We start from the raw sequence: 20,414 nt of genomic DNA on the forward strand, positions 1-20,414 counted from the left end.
CCTCCTATGGCTGGTGGTGCCCCGGGGGCTCTGCGCCACAGTGCCGCGGTCAGAGCATGAGCTGGTCACGGCCGGCCATTTTGGAGTGACAAAGACGTTGGGCAAGCTGTGTGAACAACTCTATTGGCCTGGGTGCATGCAGGACGTGGAGCTGTTCGTGCACTGCTGTCCAGAATGGGCCGGGCCACCAGTCTAGAGTATCGAAGCAGCAGTACCTGTTGGGAGCCCCAATGGAGCGTGTGGGCGGGGGGGATATCCTGGGCCCCTTCCCCCGCACTGACGCCGGGAACTGCTACGTTCTCGTGGCCACGGATTACCTCACAAAGTGGCCAGAGGCGTGTGTGATCCCGGACCAGAGCACCACCAGCACTGCTGAGAGACTCGTGGGGGAGTGCTTCTGCCATTTCGGCGCCGCTGAGGAACTCCACAGTGACCATGGATGCAACTTTGAGGTGCAGGTGGTTAGCGGCTGGGGTTTGCAAAAACGCGGACCACCCCCGTGCACCCGCAGAGCGATGGGCTGGTGGACACGCTTTAATCGCACGCTGGCTACGCAGCTTGCCACCCTCATCAGCCAGCACTGGTGCGATTGGGATTGCCACCTTCCCCTAGTCTTGTGGGCATACTGGGCAGCAGTTCAGGAGAGCACCGGGTGTACGCCGGCTGTGCTCATGTTCGTGCGGGAGCACTCTGAGTGCCCTGCCTCTTGCCTCCCCAAACAGTGTGTCCCATGGGGAGGCTCCAGGAAACCCCCAGCACCCGAGGCGGCAGCGACAACCACCACTGGGACTTTTGGACTTTGTGATGGACTCTGGGATTGCCACGGATGGCTGCTGATCCCTTAGGTGGGGCCAGTGTGACGCTCCAGGGGGTGGGGGGGCGTGGTCGACAGCTCACCCTTGCATTTCTAATGACCAGCACCGTTCATGGTTCTTGTGTTAAAATGCTTTCGTGGAATTACGGTGGGAAGTTTCATTTCATTTATTGTTGTATTTTGGCTTGGGTTGTACCGTTATTTGCTTGTGTATCCTTGGGTCATCCTAACTGTAACCGGGGTGTGTGATGGTCACTTCCCCATCTGTATGAAATGGAGCTATTCTCTCTCTGGGTTATGGGCCCGGCCTATTTTGCTGTGTATCACAATAAAAACTGTTGAGTTTAAGAGTTTCTTCCTCTGTCATTCTGGACCAAATTCTCACCACAATTTTGTATACTCTGTATATAGTTGAGATACATTCTATACTGAGTTGGAGTTTATAGCTAAGCAGGGAGTGGTGTTGTGTATTTAATGTTTTAGTGACATTTGAGTAATTTGGCAAATATATTGTTTGATTAAGCATTCTTGTGCATTTAAATAATTCATTACATTATATGTAAACGTGCGTGGATGACATACGTCAGTGGTCCTCAACCGCCGGGCCGTGGACCGGCGGTTGGGGATCACCGACATACGTTATCACACTACCACTTCAATAGACGATAGACAGTAGGTGCAGGAGTAGGCCATTCGGCCCTTCTAGCCAGCACCGCCATTCTCTGTGATCATGGCTGATCATATACAATCAGTATCCCGTTCCTGCCCTCTCCCCATATCCCTTGACCCTGCTATCTATAAGAGCTCTACCTAACTCTCTCTTCAGATGTGCGTGCCTTGTTTAAAGTAAACATAAAGTTGGACTCGTATTTCCAGCTCCTTTGTTCTCTTTCAAATTAGTTTTTATGCTTTGGAGATAGAAGACATAATAGTTCACCACACTGCTGGGATGGTGAGATTCTCATTACGAGGAGAGATTCTAAAAATTAAAGATTCGCTCTATTTGCCACACGTACATCGAAACACATGGTGAAATGCATCGCTTTGCACCAATGACCGACACAGTCTGAGAACGTGCTGAGGGTATCATCAAGTGTTGTCATGCATCTGGCCCAATATAGCATGTCAATAACTTCCTAGCCTGTACATCTTTGTAATGTGGGAGGAAACCAGAGCACTTGGAGGAAATCCATGCGGTCGTGAGGAGATCGGACAAACTCCTGACAGGCAGCGGTGATCACTGGTACTGTAAAGCATTACGCCACTGTTCTGTTGCCATGCTGCTATCTAGGTATTAGAATTTAGAAATAAGAGAAATCTCATTGAATCTTGCAAAATTCTCACAGGCTGGGTCAGTTGGATATAGAGAGGATGCTTTCCCTAGCTGGGGCTTCTGGAATGAAGAGTCACACTCTCAGATTACGGGCAAGAGATGAGGAGAAATTACACCACCCAGAGGATGGTGAGCTGTGGAATCCGTCACTAAAGAGGGTTTTAGAGGCAAAGTCACCAGACAATGTGAAGGAGGCAGATAGATTTGTTAACATAACTAGCATCAGTGGAGAGAAGAGGAATAAGGTATTCAGATAGGCGATCAGAACAACATGATTTTGAATGCTGATCGGCCTACTCCTTTTTACTACTCGTCAATATTTTCGTAAGATAATAAAACCAACATATTATAGTTCAACATTAATATATCTAATAAATAGATATTAGATTGGATCAACTTGGTTCAAACATTATTTTAATTCATTCTGATTCCAATATTTCTGTGCAGATTATACCCAATGTTTGCTGGGAGTCGGAGTGACGGCACTTCCAGTACAGTAATATCCAGGATAACACAGTCCACTGGGGTTGGAGAGACCACTGGAAGCACAAAACATACCTATCAGGGAGAGACACAAGAGTTACAGCAATAGGTTGAAGAAAGAACTAAAAATAACAAACTGAGCTGAGCATCACTTTGCTTGTATGGTAGTGCTTTGTTTATTGTTTTAAACAGGGAACTTAAGGTGTAGCCTCACTCCTAATGTAGCAATTTATGGAGCTAATCAGTTGGGGGGGGGGGAGGGGGAAACTATCCCACTATTATTAGACTCCTGGACAGATACCTCATATGTTGAAATAGAGATAAACTCTTGATTTCTCGATCTACCTCACGTGGCCTTTGCACTTCACTTATCTACCTACTCTGCACTTCGTAACTATAACAATACATTCGGTATTGTTTTTCTATTTGAGTGTAACAAGCTACCAGTAGAAGTTGTAGAGGCAGGTTCGATATTGTCATTTTAAAAAAATTGGATAGGTATATGGACAGGAAAGAAATGGAGGGCTGAGTGCAGGTCGGTGCGACTAGGTGAGTGTAAGCGTTTGGCATGGACTAGAAGGGCCAAGATGGCCTGTTTCCGTGCTGTAATTGTTATATGGTTATATATTTGTACTACCATGATGGTGTCAAAATGGCTGTTGTGATGCGTCTAGTGCAGTAGTGTAGTGAGTAGTGCTTGTCACTCTCACTTTCAGCTTCCACCGCTGACTAGTGGTCTTGTGAAAAGGAGAGCTGAATGTGTCAGTCTCTCCCTGCCAGTACACAGCCTCTCCAGCAGCAAGCCTCATGTAGTGCCTCCTTGCTGGCGGCAAATGGAAACTGAACTCCTTTCAGACTCAGGCTGAACTACCGAGGATGGGGAGGAGGTCTGGTCTCTGCACACGTAGCGCGCAGGCCCACCGGTGTGTGGACATGCCCTGGTAATTGTGAACCAGATCCCCAGCTATGGGTAAATAGCCCCACTGCCTTGTGTATGTGAAGACATTGTTTCATAAGCTTTCCTTTGGGCTACACTGATGGTGCCAAGAGGGGTCCATGACAACTGGGCGTCTCAGGATCTCCATACCTTCCTCCCAGTCTTTTGATGATGATCATCATCACCCATTGTCCTTTGAGACAGACGGATGCCAAACCACCAACCACCACTACCTTGACACACTTATGGGTGGGGAATGATGTGACTGGATGCCATGCGAATAAAGCTTTTCAGTGTATCTCAGTACATGTGGCAACTTTAAACCAATTGAATTAGCTCTAATTATTATTATTTTATCTTTGCACAGTTTGTATTTTATGCATTGGTTATTTGTCAGTCTTTAAGTATAGTTTTTTTTTTATAAATTCTACTGAATTATTTTCCCTGTAAATGCCTGCAAGAACATTAATCTCAGGGTATACAGGCAGTCCCTGAGTTACGAATATCCGACTTATGAACAACTCATACTTACGAACGGAGGGAGGAGAACACCATCCGCCATTTTAAGTTGGACCACGACGCCATCCGCTATTTTAAGTCATTGCCGTTGACACTGTGTTGAGTGTGTAACTTTGTATTTGGCTTAAATATTTCTTAGCAAGATTCACCCTGACCCCTCCTTTTCCAGTCAGCACCGCCCCCACTTGTCCCATTTAACCTGTCTCAGTGCGGGTGGACTTTAGGACCGGGGTAAGCAGGGGACCCGTGGCTGCTGCTGAATCTGCAGTTTTCTGTTCCACTGATGGAAAACGATTGCAATTGAAAATGAAGTGGAAATAATAAAGCGATTGGAAAGAGGTGAAACGCCATCAGTCATTAGAAAAGCTTTAGGCTACAGTCGGTCAACGATCGGAACAATTTTAAAGGATAAAGTGAGAAGAATGGAGCATGTGAAAGGCCCTGTCCCAATGAAAGCTACAATTATTTCTAAGCAACGCAGTGGATTAATTATTGAAATACATATGTTTCTTAAGTGTTTTATATGCATAGAAAGGTAAAATCTATGCTATATACTAAGACAAACGTTTGACTGACGCTAAATAATGTACCTGTTCTGACTTGCGTATAAATCCGACTTATAGGCGGACTTCGGAATGGAACCCGTTGGTAACACAGGGACTGCCTGTACGTGGTAATATATACATACTTTGAGAATCAATTTACTTTGAACTTAAAAGCCAAAATCCATTTAACTCAAGTTGACACAATGTGATTAAATCTGAAAGTCACCTGGAATCCCATTGGCCGATCACCTTTCTAGGTTAACAAAGGATAAATGGAATATCAAGCTACATCATCATTGACTACAGCTTGAAATATGTTTATGCAAGAAACAAGTTAAAGTGCATTTAATTGAAAGGAAAAGAAAATTAATGATGCAACATTAAATATATATATTTGATAGTACAAAATGTCTCTTATGGGTGCCTGCAGCTTTTTAAGGCAAACATTTGTTGATTTCTGTCTACATGAGGAAAGTGTGTAGGCAAAATATACAACTTCTGTACTCTTTCAGTACTGTACAAATAGTTATTCTAATGTTAACGTGCTTTGCTCAGGAAAGACCAGGAACATAATATCAACATTAGCTACTTAATTCTTTAACTTCCAAAATTACAAGAACAATTTATTAATAGTTACTTCAGGACATTAGCAAACTTGGGGCTGCTTCGACTCCAAAAGAACAAATTTAACATAATATCAACATTAGCTACTTTATTTCCTTAATTCCAAAATACTATTTTATAAAATTACAGGTACACTTGATTACTATTACTTCAGAACATAAAGTACTTGGGCTTGCTCCAACTCCAAAAGAACAGAATGAACAAAGTCATACTGTTTTCCTCAGAGATATATATACTTCATTGCTCATTAATTGTCATTACTAACCTGGTGAACAGGGTAAACAGCCTGCCTCATTCGCTGCACCGGGCAAAGGACCATATGTACCCGCAGCACAGGGATGCTCTGTACCCAAAGCAGTGCCAGGAGGGCAGACGAAGCCCATAGGACACAGTTCAGGAACATTCCCACCAGAACCTTCAAGTGACAAGGAAAATGACAACAATGTGACTGAAAACGAGGAGCATAGATAATTTGATGCACTGTAATATTAAATGATGCTAGATTTGTCATATATATTCCAGATAAACTCAATTAGTTTTATCTAACAGACCTCATTTTATTACCAGAGGCCACACTTAAGATTACAAAATGGTTTTCCACAATTACCATCAGGGAAGGCTACATTTGCATCACTCACGTAAGTGCATTGTAGATGTGCACCATTGAGCACATCTACACAAAACGCTGTCACAGGAAAGCAGCATCCATCATCATGGACTGCCACCACAGTGAGGTCATGCTCTGTTCCTGCTGTTACCATCCGGAAGTGGTACAGGAGCCTCAGGACTCAGACCACTGGTTCAAGAACAGTTATTACCCTCAGTCATCAGGTTCTTGAACCAGTGGGGATAACTGCACTGAACTTCACTTGGTCCATCACTGAACTATTCCTACAACCAATAGACTCACTTTCAAGGACTCTTCATCTCATGTTCTCAATATTTATTCCTCATTTTTAAAAAAATTATTATTATTATTTTCCTTTTGCATTTGCACAGTTTGGTGTCTTTTGCACATTGGTTGTCCATCGTGTTGAGTATGGTTCCTCATTGATTTTATTGGATTTATTGAGCTTGCCCACAAGAAAATAAATCTCAGATTGTATATGGTGACATATATGTACTTTGATAATAAATTTACTGAGTTTTGAACTTTGAAGATACAATCCTGAACAATAATGACTTAATTTCCAAGAAGATCTTGCAGTATCGCCCTTCCATTTGTTTTCTTTTAAAACATGCTCTTTGTGAGCATACTGCAATATGAAGTTACAGTATATACTCAGGTTACTGCTGACTTTCAGTAGAAAATGCAGCAGGAATGGATTCAGACAGGTTGTAACCATCATACTAGATGTAAATGAGCAAAGCAGCAAGTATGCGAGGAATGTTGTGAGATCCCAAGTGGCATGCATTGGAAGCTAGCATTATCCATTAGGGCTGTTATTTCATACCCATCTGGAATGTGATCCCTTTCCAATCATAGAATCAGATTTATTATTATTAATTTAGATCATGTGAAATTGTTGCTTTGCAGTAGAAGTACTGTGCAGATAAACATTTCTATAAGTTACAAAAATAAATAAATAGGTAAATAGTATAAAAAGGATAATGAGATAACCTTCCTGGATTCATGGACTGTTCAGAAATCTGATCATGGAGGGGAAAGAAGCTGTTTCTGAATCATTGGGTGTGAGTGTTCAGGCTCCTGTTTCTCCCTCCTGAGGGTAGTAACAAGAAGAGGGCATGTCCCAGATGGTGACAGTCCTCAAAGGTGAGGGTAGTCGGTGAAAGAGGGACAAGTCTGACCAAGCATGTGAAGTCAGCTCCAGCAGATTGGGTGGATATGATCAACAGTGAAATCCAACTCCCAAGGCGGCAGACCTGCAACGCTTCTTGGAGGGTGACAGAGGTGATAAGGCACAGAAGTAGTCAGGATTATCCACTGCAACAAGGAAGATCCCAGCTTGTTATGAACACTTGTACTACTGGACTCCGACTTCCAAGATTGAGAGGGTGGAGCTGTCCCAGGGTAATGGCTTTTCCAGTTTAAAAACTCTCCCGCACAGATTTCACTGTCATCATCAGATAGAACGGACAACGAACATGCTGCTGTGTTCTTTTGATTGACAGGCACCTAGTGTACATAATGGACTGTCTTCATACGATGCTGTCGACAATTGGATCTAATAAATCTTCATTTTCATTGCAACATTCAAAACGACATTTATCATAGGTAAATGTTGAAGTAGTGAAATACTTTCATTTTCACTCCCAGCCATTTCTGACATCTCCAAGCCGGAATGCTTGAAACCGCAGTGAGCAAAACAATTCTACATCATTTTACTACTTATTTCTCAACAACTATGTGACAAAAAGCACTGCATTTTGAACTCAAACACACGCAATTGATACTATGTAAAAACTGTTTGCTCTAAGCATGGTGTAGTGTCTAATGGTCACACGTCCACGCAACTGACGCTAGTTAGAAACTGTTAGGCAGCCGTCTTCTGTCCCAATTAAGTGGCATAGTGTCCCAAATAAAAGAACATAATCCTAGCTATTTTCTTGATTAACTTTTGTTCTTTAAGAGTTGTCCCAAATCAGTGCTGTCCTGATTAACTGATAGAATCCACTGTATTATCATTAATATTAGTATAATAATAAATAAGCTTTCTTACCATTGGAGAATTCACAAAAGAAACCAGCTGGACATGATTCACAGATCTCTTGGCCTTCCTGCTCTTGGTAAGTTCCTCCCTGGCATGCAAGTGGAATGGAAGTTCCACTAGGACAATAGTGACCAGGTGGACAGAGGAATGAAGTAGGACTGGCTGAGCTTTGACCAGGGGGACAATAAAATCCATGCAAGCAAGGACCATCGGGAGCAACATTGCCATGCCCTTAAAAACAAAGTAATATTATTTAAGAGAAATAAATTTTAAACAGCTCATTTGATTCAAGTAATAATCGTGTCAGTATATTTCACCTTGCCTGGTGTCACAGTACATTAGTGCACAGCACCATGCCACGGCCCAGAGCTATTCCCACACCCTTCAGAGTATTCTTGGTTTCAGACTCTATTTATTGTGCCAGCTTGAGAGGTGATGCTGAATGAAGGACTGATGTGTTGCTTAGAGATAAAGGTAACTTAGAGTGAGTACATGAACTTCTCCTCGTGGCCATATGTTGAAGAGCTCTTAATGTGTTCCTTCAACAGTCTAAGTACACTAGATCACCAAAGAGCAAGAACAAAGCTTTTATTGAAGTTCACAAATAATTTCTATGCTTATCAATAGATTTTGCTCTGAGGATCTTTTGGGGAGTATTTACCTTGCAGTGTTAGAATTTATGCCAAATGTTCTAATGTTGTAAATGCTTAATTTTTATACCTTTTGCAAAAGATTAAAGTAAATTTAGCTTTAATGGCTTTTTCACATTTTCGTTGCCATGCATGTTTCTCAGTACATTGCATTTTCTTTGAGTGCAGGATTTTAACACTTCTTTACCTTCACAGAACTGTCCACTAAGACAAAGCTGGCAGTCTGATTCCTTTTCATTCCCAGTGTTGTTGCTGTAGGTACCAGCTGGACAAGGTATAGGAACCGCTGTGCTGTCTGGGCAGTAAAAACCAGCAGGACAGATGTGTTGGTCAGGCTGTGAGGAGCCAGTATTGCAATAATATCCAGCATTACAGCCTCCTGTATCAAGCAGAGGAAATAATAAACTATGATACAATTACATTTTGCGTGTTAATTCAGAAAATATTTTTCCCCCTCTACAGACTAGGTAGTCTCTGCAGGAATACATAAAGGGTTTGCTTAAGGATCCTCAGGGTAATGGGAGTGACCATAAAACTGTATTTAGAACAATGAAACCAAGAAAGCAAAAGAGCTGCAGTGTAGAAAAGGAACAAAACAGATTTTTAATTAACGCACACAAAAAGCTGGAGGAACTCAGCTGGTTAGGTGGCTTCTGTAGAAATGAAATAAAGAGTCATGGTTTCAGGCCGAGATCCTTCATCAGGACTGGAAAGAGAGAAAGGGGGAGAGGTGCGATATTACTAGAAATCGATGTTAATGCCATCAGGTTGGAGGCTGCACAGATGGAATATGAGGTGTTGCTCCTCCACCCTGAGAGTGGCCTCAATGTGGCAGTACAGGAGGCCATGGACTGGCATGCTGGAATGGGAATGGGGATTGGATTTAAAATGGTTGTCCATCCTCCCCCTTTCTCTTCTTTTACACTCCCCATTCTGGCCTGTTCTCTTTTCCTCACCTGCCTATCACCTCCCTCTGGTGCCCATTCTCCCCTTACTCTCAGGGTCCAGTTTCCCCGCCCATCAAATTCCTTCTTCAATTCTTTATCTTCTCCACCATCACACCTCATCACCCCTCCCTACTCACCTGGCCTCACCCATCACCTTCTGATTGGTACTCCTTCCCCTTCTCCCACCCTTCTTATTCTGGCTTCTTCCCCCTTCCTTCCCAGTCCTGATGAAGCATCTTGGCCCAAAATGTCAACTCTTTATATCTCTCCACTGGCATGACCTGACTGCTGAGTTCCTTCAGCATTTTGTGTGCATTGCTCTAGGTTTCCAGCATCTACAGCCCTTCTCATGTGCTTCTGACTTGTGATTTACAAGCAACCCAAAGAGAGATTCACAGCACATCAGGGCAACTTATTTTCGAATAAAATGTTTATCATTGTGTAAGATTTTGTAAATGCTGCAAAATTAAACAGACTGGTACTATAATTTACTTGAACAATATTGACAATTGTTATACCTGTTGGTGCAGAGAGTTTTGTATCTGAACAGTATGTCCCTGCATCACATGGTACTGGAGAGGGAGATCCTGGTGGGCAATAACAACCAACTGGGCAAAGCCCACCTGTCATTTGGTTTTGTTCCAGACTGAACGTGCACCTAAAAATGTCAATGAATATCAGAAAAGTTGGTTTCTAGATTGTTATTCACATGCAGCATTAGAAGGGTAAAAAAATCTGATGACCAAATTTGCTATGAAGAGTCACATCTAGCCTTCTGTTTTACAGTAATGTAACAGAAAAAGTGTCACAAATGGAAAAGTAAATACAATAAAGAATCAAAAATCACAATACACTTAAACTCTGTAATCTATTACCCAACTTATTTTATTATAACTTACTTTATTCCCCTTTCCTTTTAAAGATATTACACAGTTGCACAATACATTTTCCAGTGAATCCAGTGAGTTCATATGTAGCAGGAAATTTACAAGCTGCAAATCTACTCATATTCCTGGGCCCTGATATTGAACTAACGGATGAGCTGGATACCAAACTATCAGGAATGCCAAACAATGATTGAAGTTTTACTGTACTTCATTGCTGTCACTGTGCTAATGAGAACAGTTAAAATGTGCATTTCAGAAAAAGGAAACATAATCTTTACGCTTCAATAATTGTAGCTCTTGTTCTGAAAAGTTGGCCAACCGAAATGAGATTGGAATGCAGGGCCACAAGCAAATTAAATCAATAACGGCTATCTAAACATAATCCTATTGAACATGATATTGACTATGACTTAAATTTTGGGACGATGAGAAGACTGTACATGCAGCATGCATCTGATGTTCAGATGATATGCTAGATAAACTACAGGAAACTGATATTTAGAATATCTACTCTCAGTGTATTTGAACAAAAAATTCCCTTCATTTTTATTCAGAATGAGAGAACATATTCTGAATACATCTAAAGATCAACAAGGTCTTAAATTAGATTCATGTGAATTCAGTTCCAGATGCAATTTAGAACTTGAATGTGTGTAATTATTCCAAAGATGGTGTCTACGTGCACTTAAAACTGTGATGTAGATCCAATATGGTGTGTGTAAAAACAAATTATCCTGAATATTAAATTTTAGCTTGATGGTAAAAGATATATTGGCAAAACATACTCAGAGGTGGAGTTCAAGAAAGTATTAAACTCCAAATTATTAGTGGTTGGTTCGCTGGTTGCAGATCCCCCTGTGCAGTAGTAACCCGCAGCACAAGGCCCAGAAGGTTTCGCAAGGCCAACTCCACTACAGTGCTGCCCTGGAGGGCAGGTCTCGCACTCCCCCTCACTTCTACTACCTGGGGAAAGTTAAAGCAAGAAGTTAGGTTTACAGGTTAGTGCAAAGGCAGATCATGGCTCATTAATATATTTGCTGCCTGTCTACAAAAAGATGAGCACCTAAACTACATATGCACCAACATACTGTATTTCACATTCAACAGGTTCAATTTGCAAAAAATCCTTCATTGGTTCCAAATGGCAACCAAAAACAGTTTCTTCTGAATAAGTCAATATAACAACATTTAAAAAATGCACCTGCTATTACTCTGAAATTCATGACACACTTGAAATTCATGTACAGTATGTGGAAGTACTTGGATGAACTTCGGTTCTTTGCGGAAATGAGACCCGCTCTCGAGGTCTCACAACTGGCCGCTATTCGACATACCAAGCACTCGTCCTAGAAGACTAGTGTGCCTTCAGGATTTCGTGTCTCTGGAGGCGGGCTGACTTGAGGTCGGTGCCTCTGCAGGAAATTGGTGAGTCGTCGGAGACGAAAGATTGAAAGCAGTGAGCTGGCTGCTGGCTGTGTGCCCAGAGACCCGAGTTCGTAGGACACAGAGCTCGGAAAAAGCAAAGCAACAGACTTGAGTGAAATCAGTGAGTTGTTTGTTATGTCTCCCCTCTCACTGTGAAAGGGGGACACATCTTTTCCCTTATTAGGGACAGAGAGCCTGTGGTATGTCAAATTACTGGGTGAACGAGTAGTCTTTGTGGTTCTCCGAGTCTGTGTCTTTATTGATGTTTTGCTGCACGCTTGAGTGCTTGGTGGGGGAGCGCTGATGTTTTTATTGCTGGTGTGGGGGGGGGGGGTCATTGCCTTGCTGTTGCTTATGTGTGGGTGGTGGTGGGGGAGCTGGGGCGGACTTTGGGGTTCTAACGTTTAACTGTCGTTCATTCTTTGGGGCACTCCTCTGTATTTGTGGATGCTTGTGAAGAAAAAAAAATTCAGGATGTATATTGTATACATTTCTCTGAAATTAAATGTACCTTTGAAACTTCAAACACTATACTTACTATACCAGGATGTACACTGATAACAATAATACCTGGCCATTCGTTGTATGTTCCTGGAGGACAGGGATACTGTGTGGCTTCCTCGGTTCCAGAGGGACAATAATAACCCGGTAAACAGGGCTCAGGAGTCGCCGCTGTAGGTTGACAGTAATATCCTGTACCATTAACATAAGAAGGTTTGCACATTGTTAAATGAGGCATTGATCATTAAAAAATCTTGTCAGCATGATCTATGTTGTCTGCTGCTCATCACATTATTAATGAGAAACCTGGATATTCTTTACCGACTTTTTGGAACCTGGCCCCACGGGCAAGACAAGGACATAGAACCCTTCTGTAGTACACCTTTAGAACACAGAAACATAGAAAACCTACAGCACAATACAGGTCCTTCGGCCCACAAAGTTGTGCCAAACATGCTCCTACCTTAGAAATTACTAGGCTTACCCATAGCCCTCTATTTTACTAAGCTCCATGTTCCTATCTAAAAGCCTCTTAAAAGACCCTATTGTATCTGCCTCCACCACCGTTGCTGGCACAGTACCAAGTGGGGTCTGATCAGGGTCCTATATAGTTGCAACATTACCCCTCAGCTCCTAAAATCAATCCCATGATTGATGAAGGCCAATACACCGTATGCCTTCTTAACCACAGAGTCAACCTGCGCAGCTGCTTTGAGCGTCCTATGGACTCGGACCCCATATGATGAGTCGCATTCAGATGAACAGGTAGGGACTACAGGATGCGAAGTAAATGTCAGTTAGATGGGATTAATTTAATTTGGCATTATGGCCGACACAGCCATAGCAGATGGTTTGAAGGGCATGTTCCTATGCTGCACTTTTCTATATTCCTTTTCATTGGTCCTTCTGGTGACGGTGTTTTGGGTAGAGTGATTTAGTCCTACATTGCAGTACTATTCTGATTCACAGATATCATATCCATAATACTTGCCTTGTCCAAATTGCACTGTCATGATGAAACCCAATATAATAGCATATGTAAACTGAGATGTATACCAGCTTGTAGTTTGGCTGTCATGCAAGATGTAAAAGATGTGGCATCAGCCATCAACTTATTTCTTTCTATGAACATCAGTGCTTGCCTGCCTTAGTTCAAATGGGCCATTCTTAATAACTTATGATCTTAGCAAGGCCTTTGGGCAGTCATCCTACACTGTCTATTGAGGCTTCTTCAATACAATAGAGGGCCATTATAATGCAAGTTCAATCTTGGCACATGTGAACAAGTTTTCACTAACCAAATTGGCTCTGTGAGCTACTCTGGTCACCAGGACATCTTTTGCTTGGTCTGAAGTACCTGAAAATGTTAAATTATCTAAACTTGCACAAAAAAATGATTGACTTCAAATCCTGCTGCTCTAGGTGATAATCAGGACAGCAATTTGGGAAGTGACATGCAAAGGTTTAAAACAAAATGTTAACTAATGTAAAACCTCATCAAGCAACATACACATTGGCAATTCCTTGACGATGAATTGTTAATACATCAAAATGCAATACATCAAAGTTCACTGCACAATCAGGGTATAAAAGTAGGTTAGAATTTCTTCAAAAATGTAAATAGCTTTGGAATTATCAGTAGTTTGATCACAGTGCAGGTCCTCAAATTGGAATTTGCTGCAGGTAATGGTGCAGCCAGGTGCAGGTAAAGCTTCTCAGATAATGGTGAAACCAATGATAGCGAAAGGAAGAATGAAGGAAGAGAACTTCTTGCATATGCAACACTCCCTCACAAAGAATATGCTATAAAAATCACTACTTCTATTCCAGAATTTTGATATGCATAACTGATTATACTTGCTAAATAATCAGGAATGTTTCACCTGGAGGACATTTTTGACAATACTCCATTCCCTCTTCTTCAGCATAGGTTCCTGATGGACATGGCTGTGGTTGGGCTGATCCAGCAGGACAATGCTGTCCAACACCACACTTTCCACCTATTCCCAAGAACTCCTGTGTTGGCCCAGGGTTGGGGATGTTCACTCCTGCAAATAAGACAATACCGAAATTATTTTGAACTGCTTATTTACTGTGGTTTCTTCTTATTACAGCTTCTCTATAATAATTTTAATAGATTTTTACAATATACTTTTCATATTATTATACTCCCTTCTAGTACCCAGAACATTAACATAGTGATTTGAAGAGATAATGAAGAGGTAATATGTAAGAAGTTATTTGGCTGTGTTTTGGGGCAGTATGATGATAACTAGGGTAATGAAGAGTACAGGAATCACATCTAAATTTCTAATCTTATGAGCAAAAACTGTTGGATACTAATCAATTGTTGGGATCTTGGCTGTTTATGCCATCACTTTGTAAATGGGATTATCTAGCTCTGTAAAACAAAAATCAATTATTCACTGGATTAACTCACAAAATTACAAGTTCGTAATTTTCATGGCTGGATGCATTTTATTATGTGCTTCATAACTTGCTGCCAAACTCTCATAGGTTATATCCTTCCTGGTTAATAAAATATTAGGATCAACTCCTCTATGATACTATATATCATTAGTACAACATGCATTCTCAGTCAGCAAAGTAAAAACAGTTGTTCATGGTGAGTTAAATTATTTTTGCTTCCCAGCAAGAGAAACAAGAATGTGATTTATGAGGTTCGTAAGAACAATTGCATTGTACATCCATAAACATTTTTAATACTTTGAAATTTACATTAAATTGGTTTTCTTTAAGTTGATATACCATGATTCTCTATCGTAGAAGGAGTATTTCACATTACATTAGCCTTAGTAGGCCAATCATTGTGCATCAAATGTATTTAAATGGCTAAAGTCATGATACATTTTTTGTCAAAAGTGTTAGAAAGAATAAAACAAACTGAAATTTGAACACCATTAATATAAAATCTATGAAAGGGAGATTATAATCTAACAATTCAGCTTGCATAATACCAAAAACTTTTAATAAGATAACTGGATATATTGAAGGACTGATCCATATGATTTCAACTATCTTTGTCCATAATCAATGTTAAGAGAAATAAAATCTATAGAACAAGATTTTTATTGCACAGATATTAATGATTTGCACATGTGAAAAAGATTCTATGTCTGAACTGTAAGGTCATGTTTTTAAAAATAACTAAATTATTCATAGTTAAAAGGATACTACATCAAAATTCTGACAGCTACTTTTGGAGCTCTCTCAATTACTATTGCTGCAATCTAATGACAAGCTTGTCATACCTGATGTACAGTAATGCCCAGGATAACACTTCTCCTGAGGCCATGGAAGGCCATCTTGGGCACAGTAGAACCCCCCTTTGCATGGCAGACAATCCTTCTCTTCCTTCAGTCCTGTACGGCCTCCATACGTACCTGAGGAAGAAGGGACACGAGGTGGAATTTTAACTTGTGTATGTGTTACATGTTGATTTGGTGACAGGAGCCCATTAAACTCTGCTTCTGAAACTTGTTTTTTCTTAATGCTCACCATACAATGCAATTACAGGATTTGAGTTGTAGCATGCAGAGAGAAAGAAGAGAAAATCTGCAGATGCTGGAAGTCCAAGCAACATGCACTAAACGCTGGAGGACTTACAGTAGACATTTCCAGCTGAGACCCTTCAGCAGGACTGGAGAAAAAAAGTCGAGGAGTGGATTTAAAAGATGGGGGAGAGGAGAGACAAACACCAGGTGATAGGTGAAACCGGGAGGGGGAGGGATGAAGTAAAGAGCTGGGAAGTTGATTGGTGAAATAGATACAGAGCTGGAGAAGGGGGAATCTAATAGGAGAGGACAGAAGGTCATGGAAGAAAAGAAAGGGGGAGGAGCACCAGAGGGAGGTGATGAGCAGGCAAGGAGATAAGGTGAGAGATGGAAAAGGGGATGAGGCATGGTGAAGGAGAGGGGGTGGGCGCATTAACGGAAGTTCGAGAAATCGATATTCATGCCATCAGGTTGGAGGCTACCCATAAGTGACTTACAGGTAAAGTGTCGCCTCACCTGGAAGGGCTGATTTTGTGCTCTGAATGGTAGCGTGGGAGGAGGTGCCGGGACATGCCACCCTACCAGGGATAGGGTTCCTCTTGTTTTCACCTACTACCCTACCAGCCCGTGTCCAGTACATAATTCTCCGCAGCTTCCGCCATCTCCTACAGGATCCCACCACAAAGCACATCTTTCCCTCACCCCACTTTCTGCTTTCTGCAGAGCTCAGTCCCTATGTGACTCCCTTGTCCATTCATCCCTCCCCACTGATCTCCCTCCTGGCACTTATCCTTGCAAACGGAACAATTGTTACACCTCCGCCCTCACTACCATTCATGGCCCCAAACAGTCCTTTCAGGTGAGGTGACACTTCACTTGTTAGTCAGTTGGAGTCATATACTGTGCCCAGTGCTCCCAGTGTGGCTTCCTGTACATCAGTGAGACCCGATATAGACTGGGATACCACTTCGCTGATCACCTAAGCTCTGTCTGTCATTTTTAATTTTAATTCTACTTCCCATTCCCATTCTGATTCCAATTTGTCTATCCATGGCCTTGTTTACTGTCGTGATGAGGCCACACTCAGGTTGGAAGAACAACACCTTATATTCTGTCCGGGATGCCTCCAACCTGATGGCATGAACATTAATTTGTTGAACTTCCAGTAATGAACCCCCACTTCATCATTCCCCATCCCCTTTTCCCTTGCCTACCCATTGCCTCCCTCTGGTGCTCCTCCCCCCTTTCCTTTCTTCCATGGCCTTCTGTCCTCTCCTATCAGACTCTCCCTTCTCCAGCCCTGCATCTCTTTCACCAATCAACTTCCCAGCTCTTTACATCATCCCTCTCTCTCTGGGTTTCACCTATCACCTTGTGCTTCTCTCTCCCCTCCTGCACCTTTTAAATCTACTCCTCATCTTTTTTTGTCCAGTCCTGCTGAAGGGTCTCAATCTGAAATATTGACTGTACTTTTTTCCATAGATGTTGCCTGGCCTGCTGAGTTCCTCCAGCATCTTGTGTGTGATGTAGATTGAAAGGTTAGGTTTGCAAGATCTTACGAGATAAATGCCAGGCCACTTGTGACTTATTCACAAAACATACATATAGGTGTCACCCTCAACATCTGTGTATCAAATGTCTACCCTGTCTTTGCTGTACCTTCCAAAAATCAAGGTTCATAGTGTGAAATGGTGACCACTCCCCATATCTCAGAAGCCTCCTCTTACAAAAGCCAAATAATGATTCTGCCTTCAATACACCATTCTGTGGGTCTCACTTTGACCTCAAAAGTCACCTCAGAAACCCATCGGAATTCTTAATCATCAATATACTTTCTTCAGGTATAATAGTCAACAATTTAAATACTTAATGTAATGAACACCCTTGGGGAAAAATATTGAGGAGAGTGTTGGACTACTGATTGCTGAATTATCAAATGTGGTTCCACACATGATGTCTAATTAAACCAGTTCCTTCATAATCCAAACCCTCCAATCCCTGCATATTCCTCTATCTAAAAACCTCTTAAACACTGCTGTCATATCCGCTTGCACATCACTCCCGGCAACATGTCCCAGGCACCTACCAATCCCTGCGTAAGAGTAAACTTGCACCAATTATCTCCTTTAAACTTTCCCCCTTTCAACTTAGAGCTATGTTGTTGAGTATATGATATTTTAACCCCAGGAAAGAACTTCTGACTGTGTTACTCTATCTATGTCTTTCATTATTTTATAAACTTCTATCTGAACTTCCCTTAGCCGCCAACATGCCACAGAAAACAACCCCAATTTTGTTAAAATCAGTACCATCTGGTGCAGGAAACATCCTGAAAAACCCCTGCATCCTTTTTCAAAGCCTCCACAGTTGTCCTGCTGCAACATTCCAATTCTAGATTTTAGATTTGTTGGTTCATAATTAAATAAAAGAACACCCAGTAAGAGTGAGTCATTGGACAAATCTACACTAAAATGCATGAATGTTTTTTTAAAGTTTAAATTCATTTCTCTAATGTTGAGTATATTTCAGTATTGGTTTGAAAGAATCACAGGTTCAAACATTGAAATTCATCCATGCATGAAATATTTAAACACTGTAGATCACAAATAATTCAAATGTCAAAACCATGAAGCGTTTTTGTTGTATTCCACTCACCTACAGGACATGCTGGGATTTCTACCCCAGTGCTGGCTGGACAGTAGAATCCTGGTGGGCAGAGATTAATCCTGTTGCCATGAGTGCAGTAAAATCCAGCAGGACACATAACACACTCAACACCACCACTGTGATTCAGAAATGTTGTGGCAGGACAGGGGACAGGATTATGTGCTCCAGCTTTGCAATAAAACCCCACAGGGCAAATTCCACCACTTTGACCATCTACAAAAAAAATTATTGAAAACGCAGGCAAAAGCTAAGTTTTGATTTTATGCTTTAATACATTTGTTTACAGTCATCAACATCAGGCTGGATGTTGGGATTATTTTAGCATGAGTGCCAAAAGAGGCAAGATCTAGAAGAGATAAATGGACACTCTTGTGGGGTCACCATGTTTACTGGAAGTAATTGATTTGTTTTTTTTTACAAGGCCAAGTTTCTAGCTTGACACTAAGCCCAGCACAGATAGAAAGCATGCAAGCAGCTGGCTGGATTCGAACCTGGGACCACTGGCCTCAAAGTCTGATGCTGATGCCACTGCACCACTGGCTGGCTACTGAGTAGGATATAACAGATGGAAAAAAAAATGTTTACATTTATATAATGCCTTTCATAAGTCAAATGTGCTACAGTGTTTCATGGGCAGCCAAGTATATTTGAAGTTTAGTTGTTGTTGTTGTAGTAATGTAGGAAACACATTAGCTTCTCACAAATAGCAATGACCAGACAATTAGTATTTTTTTAAAACAATGTCGGTTGATAAGTGTAAAGCAGAATGATAGAAAAAACCACCTCTGCACTTCCAAAACGCATTAACTTGTCTGTTTCTATTGCCTTGAGAATGCTTTAATGTCATCTGAAAGATGGCATCTTCAATGACGTAGTACTCCCTTAGTAAAATGCCAGCCTGGATTAAATACATAATATCTCTGGAATGCAACTAACCAAGGCTAAATTTCTACTTCAGGATATCCATGGCCTTGCACTGGGAGATTGGATGAGGCAGAGTAAATAATGCAGTAATGAGAGAATGATGCATCTTTTAATTGGAGAATGACGTGCTTCAGTCCATTGTATAAACAGAAATACTCAATTACATAATATTTTCAAGATGTTTAGCCTCAGGTATTATTTATTAGTTTAATATTGCATGCTTGTCACTGTCAGTAATGCTGAGTCTTTTTGGGACAAAGTAGTCCTTGAGCAGTGAAGATGCCCTGCCTTCTCATGGAAATCACATCACATAGCATGGAAATAATCATCAATGAGTCTGCACTGACCATTAAAAACACGAACCTGATTAAGAAGAAAGAGAAGGTGCATGACAGGTATAGGTAGCAAGGAACAAATCAGATACTTGAAAAGTATAAGAAATGCAGGAGAACGCTTAAGAAGGCCCAAAAGAAGGCATGAGATTGCTTTAGCAGACAAGGTGAAGGCGAATCCTAAGGGCTTCTGCAGATATGTTAAGAAAAAAGGATTGCAATGGACAAAATCTATCCTCTGGAAGATCAGAATGGTAATGTGTGTGTGGAGCCAAAAGGGATGGGGGAGATATTAAATGGAATTTTTGCCTCTGTATTTACTTGGGAGATGGACACAGAATCTATAGAAGTGATGCAAAGCAGTAGCGAGGTCATGGACCCCATGCAGATTACAGAGGAGGAGGTGCTTGCTATCCTGAGACAAATTAGGGTGAATAAATCCCCAGGGCTCGTGCTCGAGGCTCGTGCAGTAATTGCAGTGGCTCCAGTAGAGGAATTTAAAACATCCTTAGATAGGGATGAAGTGCCAAAGGATTGAAGGCCAGCTAATGTTGTTCCATTCTTTAAGAAAGGCTCTAAGAATAAGCTAGAAAATTATAGGCCTGTGAGCCTGACGTTGGTAGTGGGTGAGCTATTAGA

The 20,414-nt window shown here is 41.5% G+C and overlaps 1 protein-coding gene across 1 annotated transcript in view; it reads right to left on the bottom strand.

The window, feature by feature from the left end:
• Nucleotides 1-2,544: 2,544 nt before the first annotated feature.
• LOC132385198 (neurogenic locus notch homolog protein 4-like) overlaps nt 2,545-20,414 on the bottom strand; it is a 58,482-nt gene continuing 40,612 nt past the window's right edge. The window contains exons 22-31 of the mRNA XM_059957095.1: nt 18,508-18,732; nt 15,610-15,741; nt 14,221-14,385; nt 12,407-12,529; nt 11,197-11,374; nt 10,043-10,182; nt 8,765-8,956; nt 7,937-8,158; nt 5,521-5,670; nt 2,545-2,705 (exon numbers count right to left, since the gene is read on the bottom strand). Of these exons, the coding sequence (XP_059813078.1) occupies nt 2,596-2,705; nt 5,521-5,670; nt 7,937-8,158; nt 8,765-8,956; nt 10,043-10,182; nt 11,197-11,374; nt 12,407-12,529; nt 14,221-14,385; nt 15,610-15,741; nt 18,508-18,732 (1,637 nt within the window). The 3' untranslated portion in view covers nt 2,545-2,595. The remainder of the gene's footprint in view (nt 2,706-5,520; nt 5,671-7,936; nt 8,159-8,764; nt 8,957-10,042; nt 10,183-11,196; nt 11,375-12,406; nt 12,530-14,220; nt 14,386-15,609; nt 15,742-18,507; nt 18,733-20,414) is intronic.

Source organism: Hypanus sabinus, chromosome X2, assembly GCF_030144855.1.
Source record: "Hypanus sabinus isolate sHypSab1 chromosome X2, sHypSab1.hap1, whole genome shotgun sequence".
Taxonomy (NCBI): domain Eukaryota; kingdom Metazoa; phylum Chordata; class Chondrichthyes; order Myliobatiformes; family Dasyatidae; genus Hypanus; species Hypanus sabinus.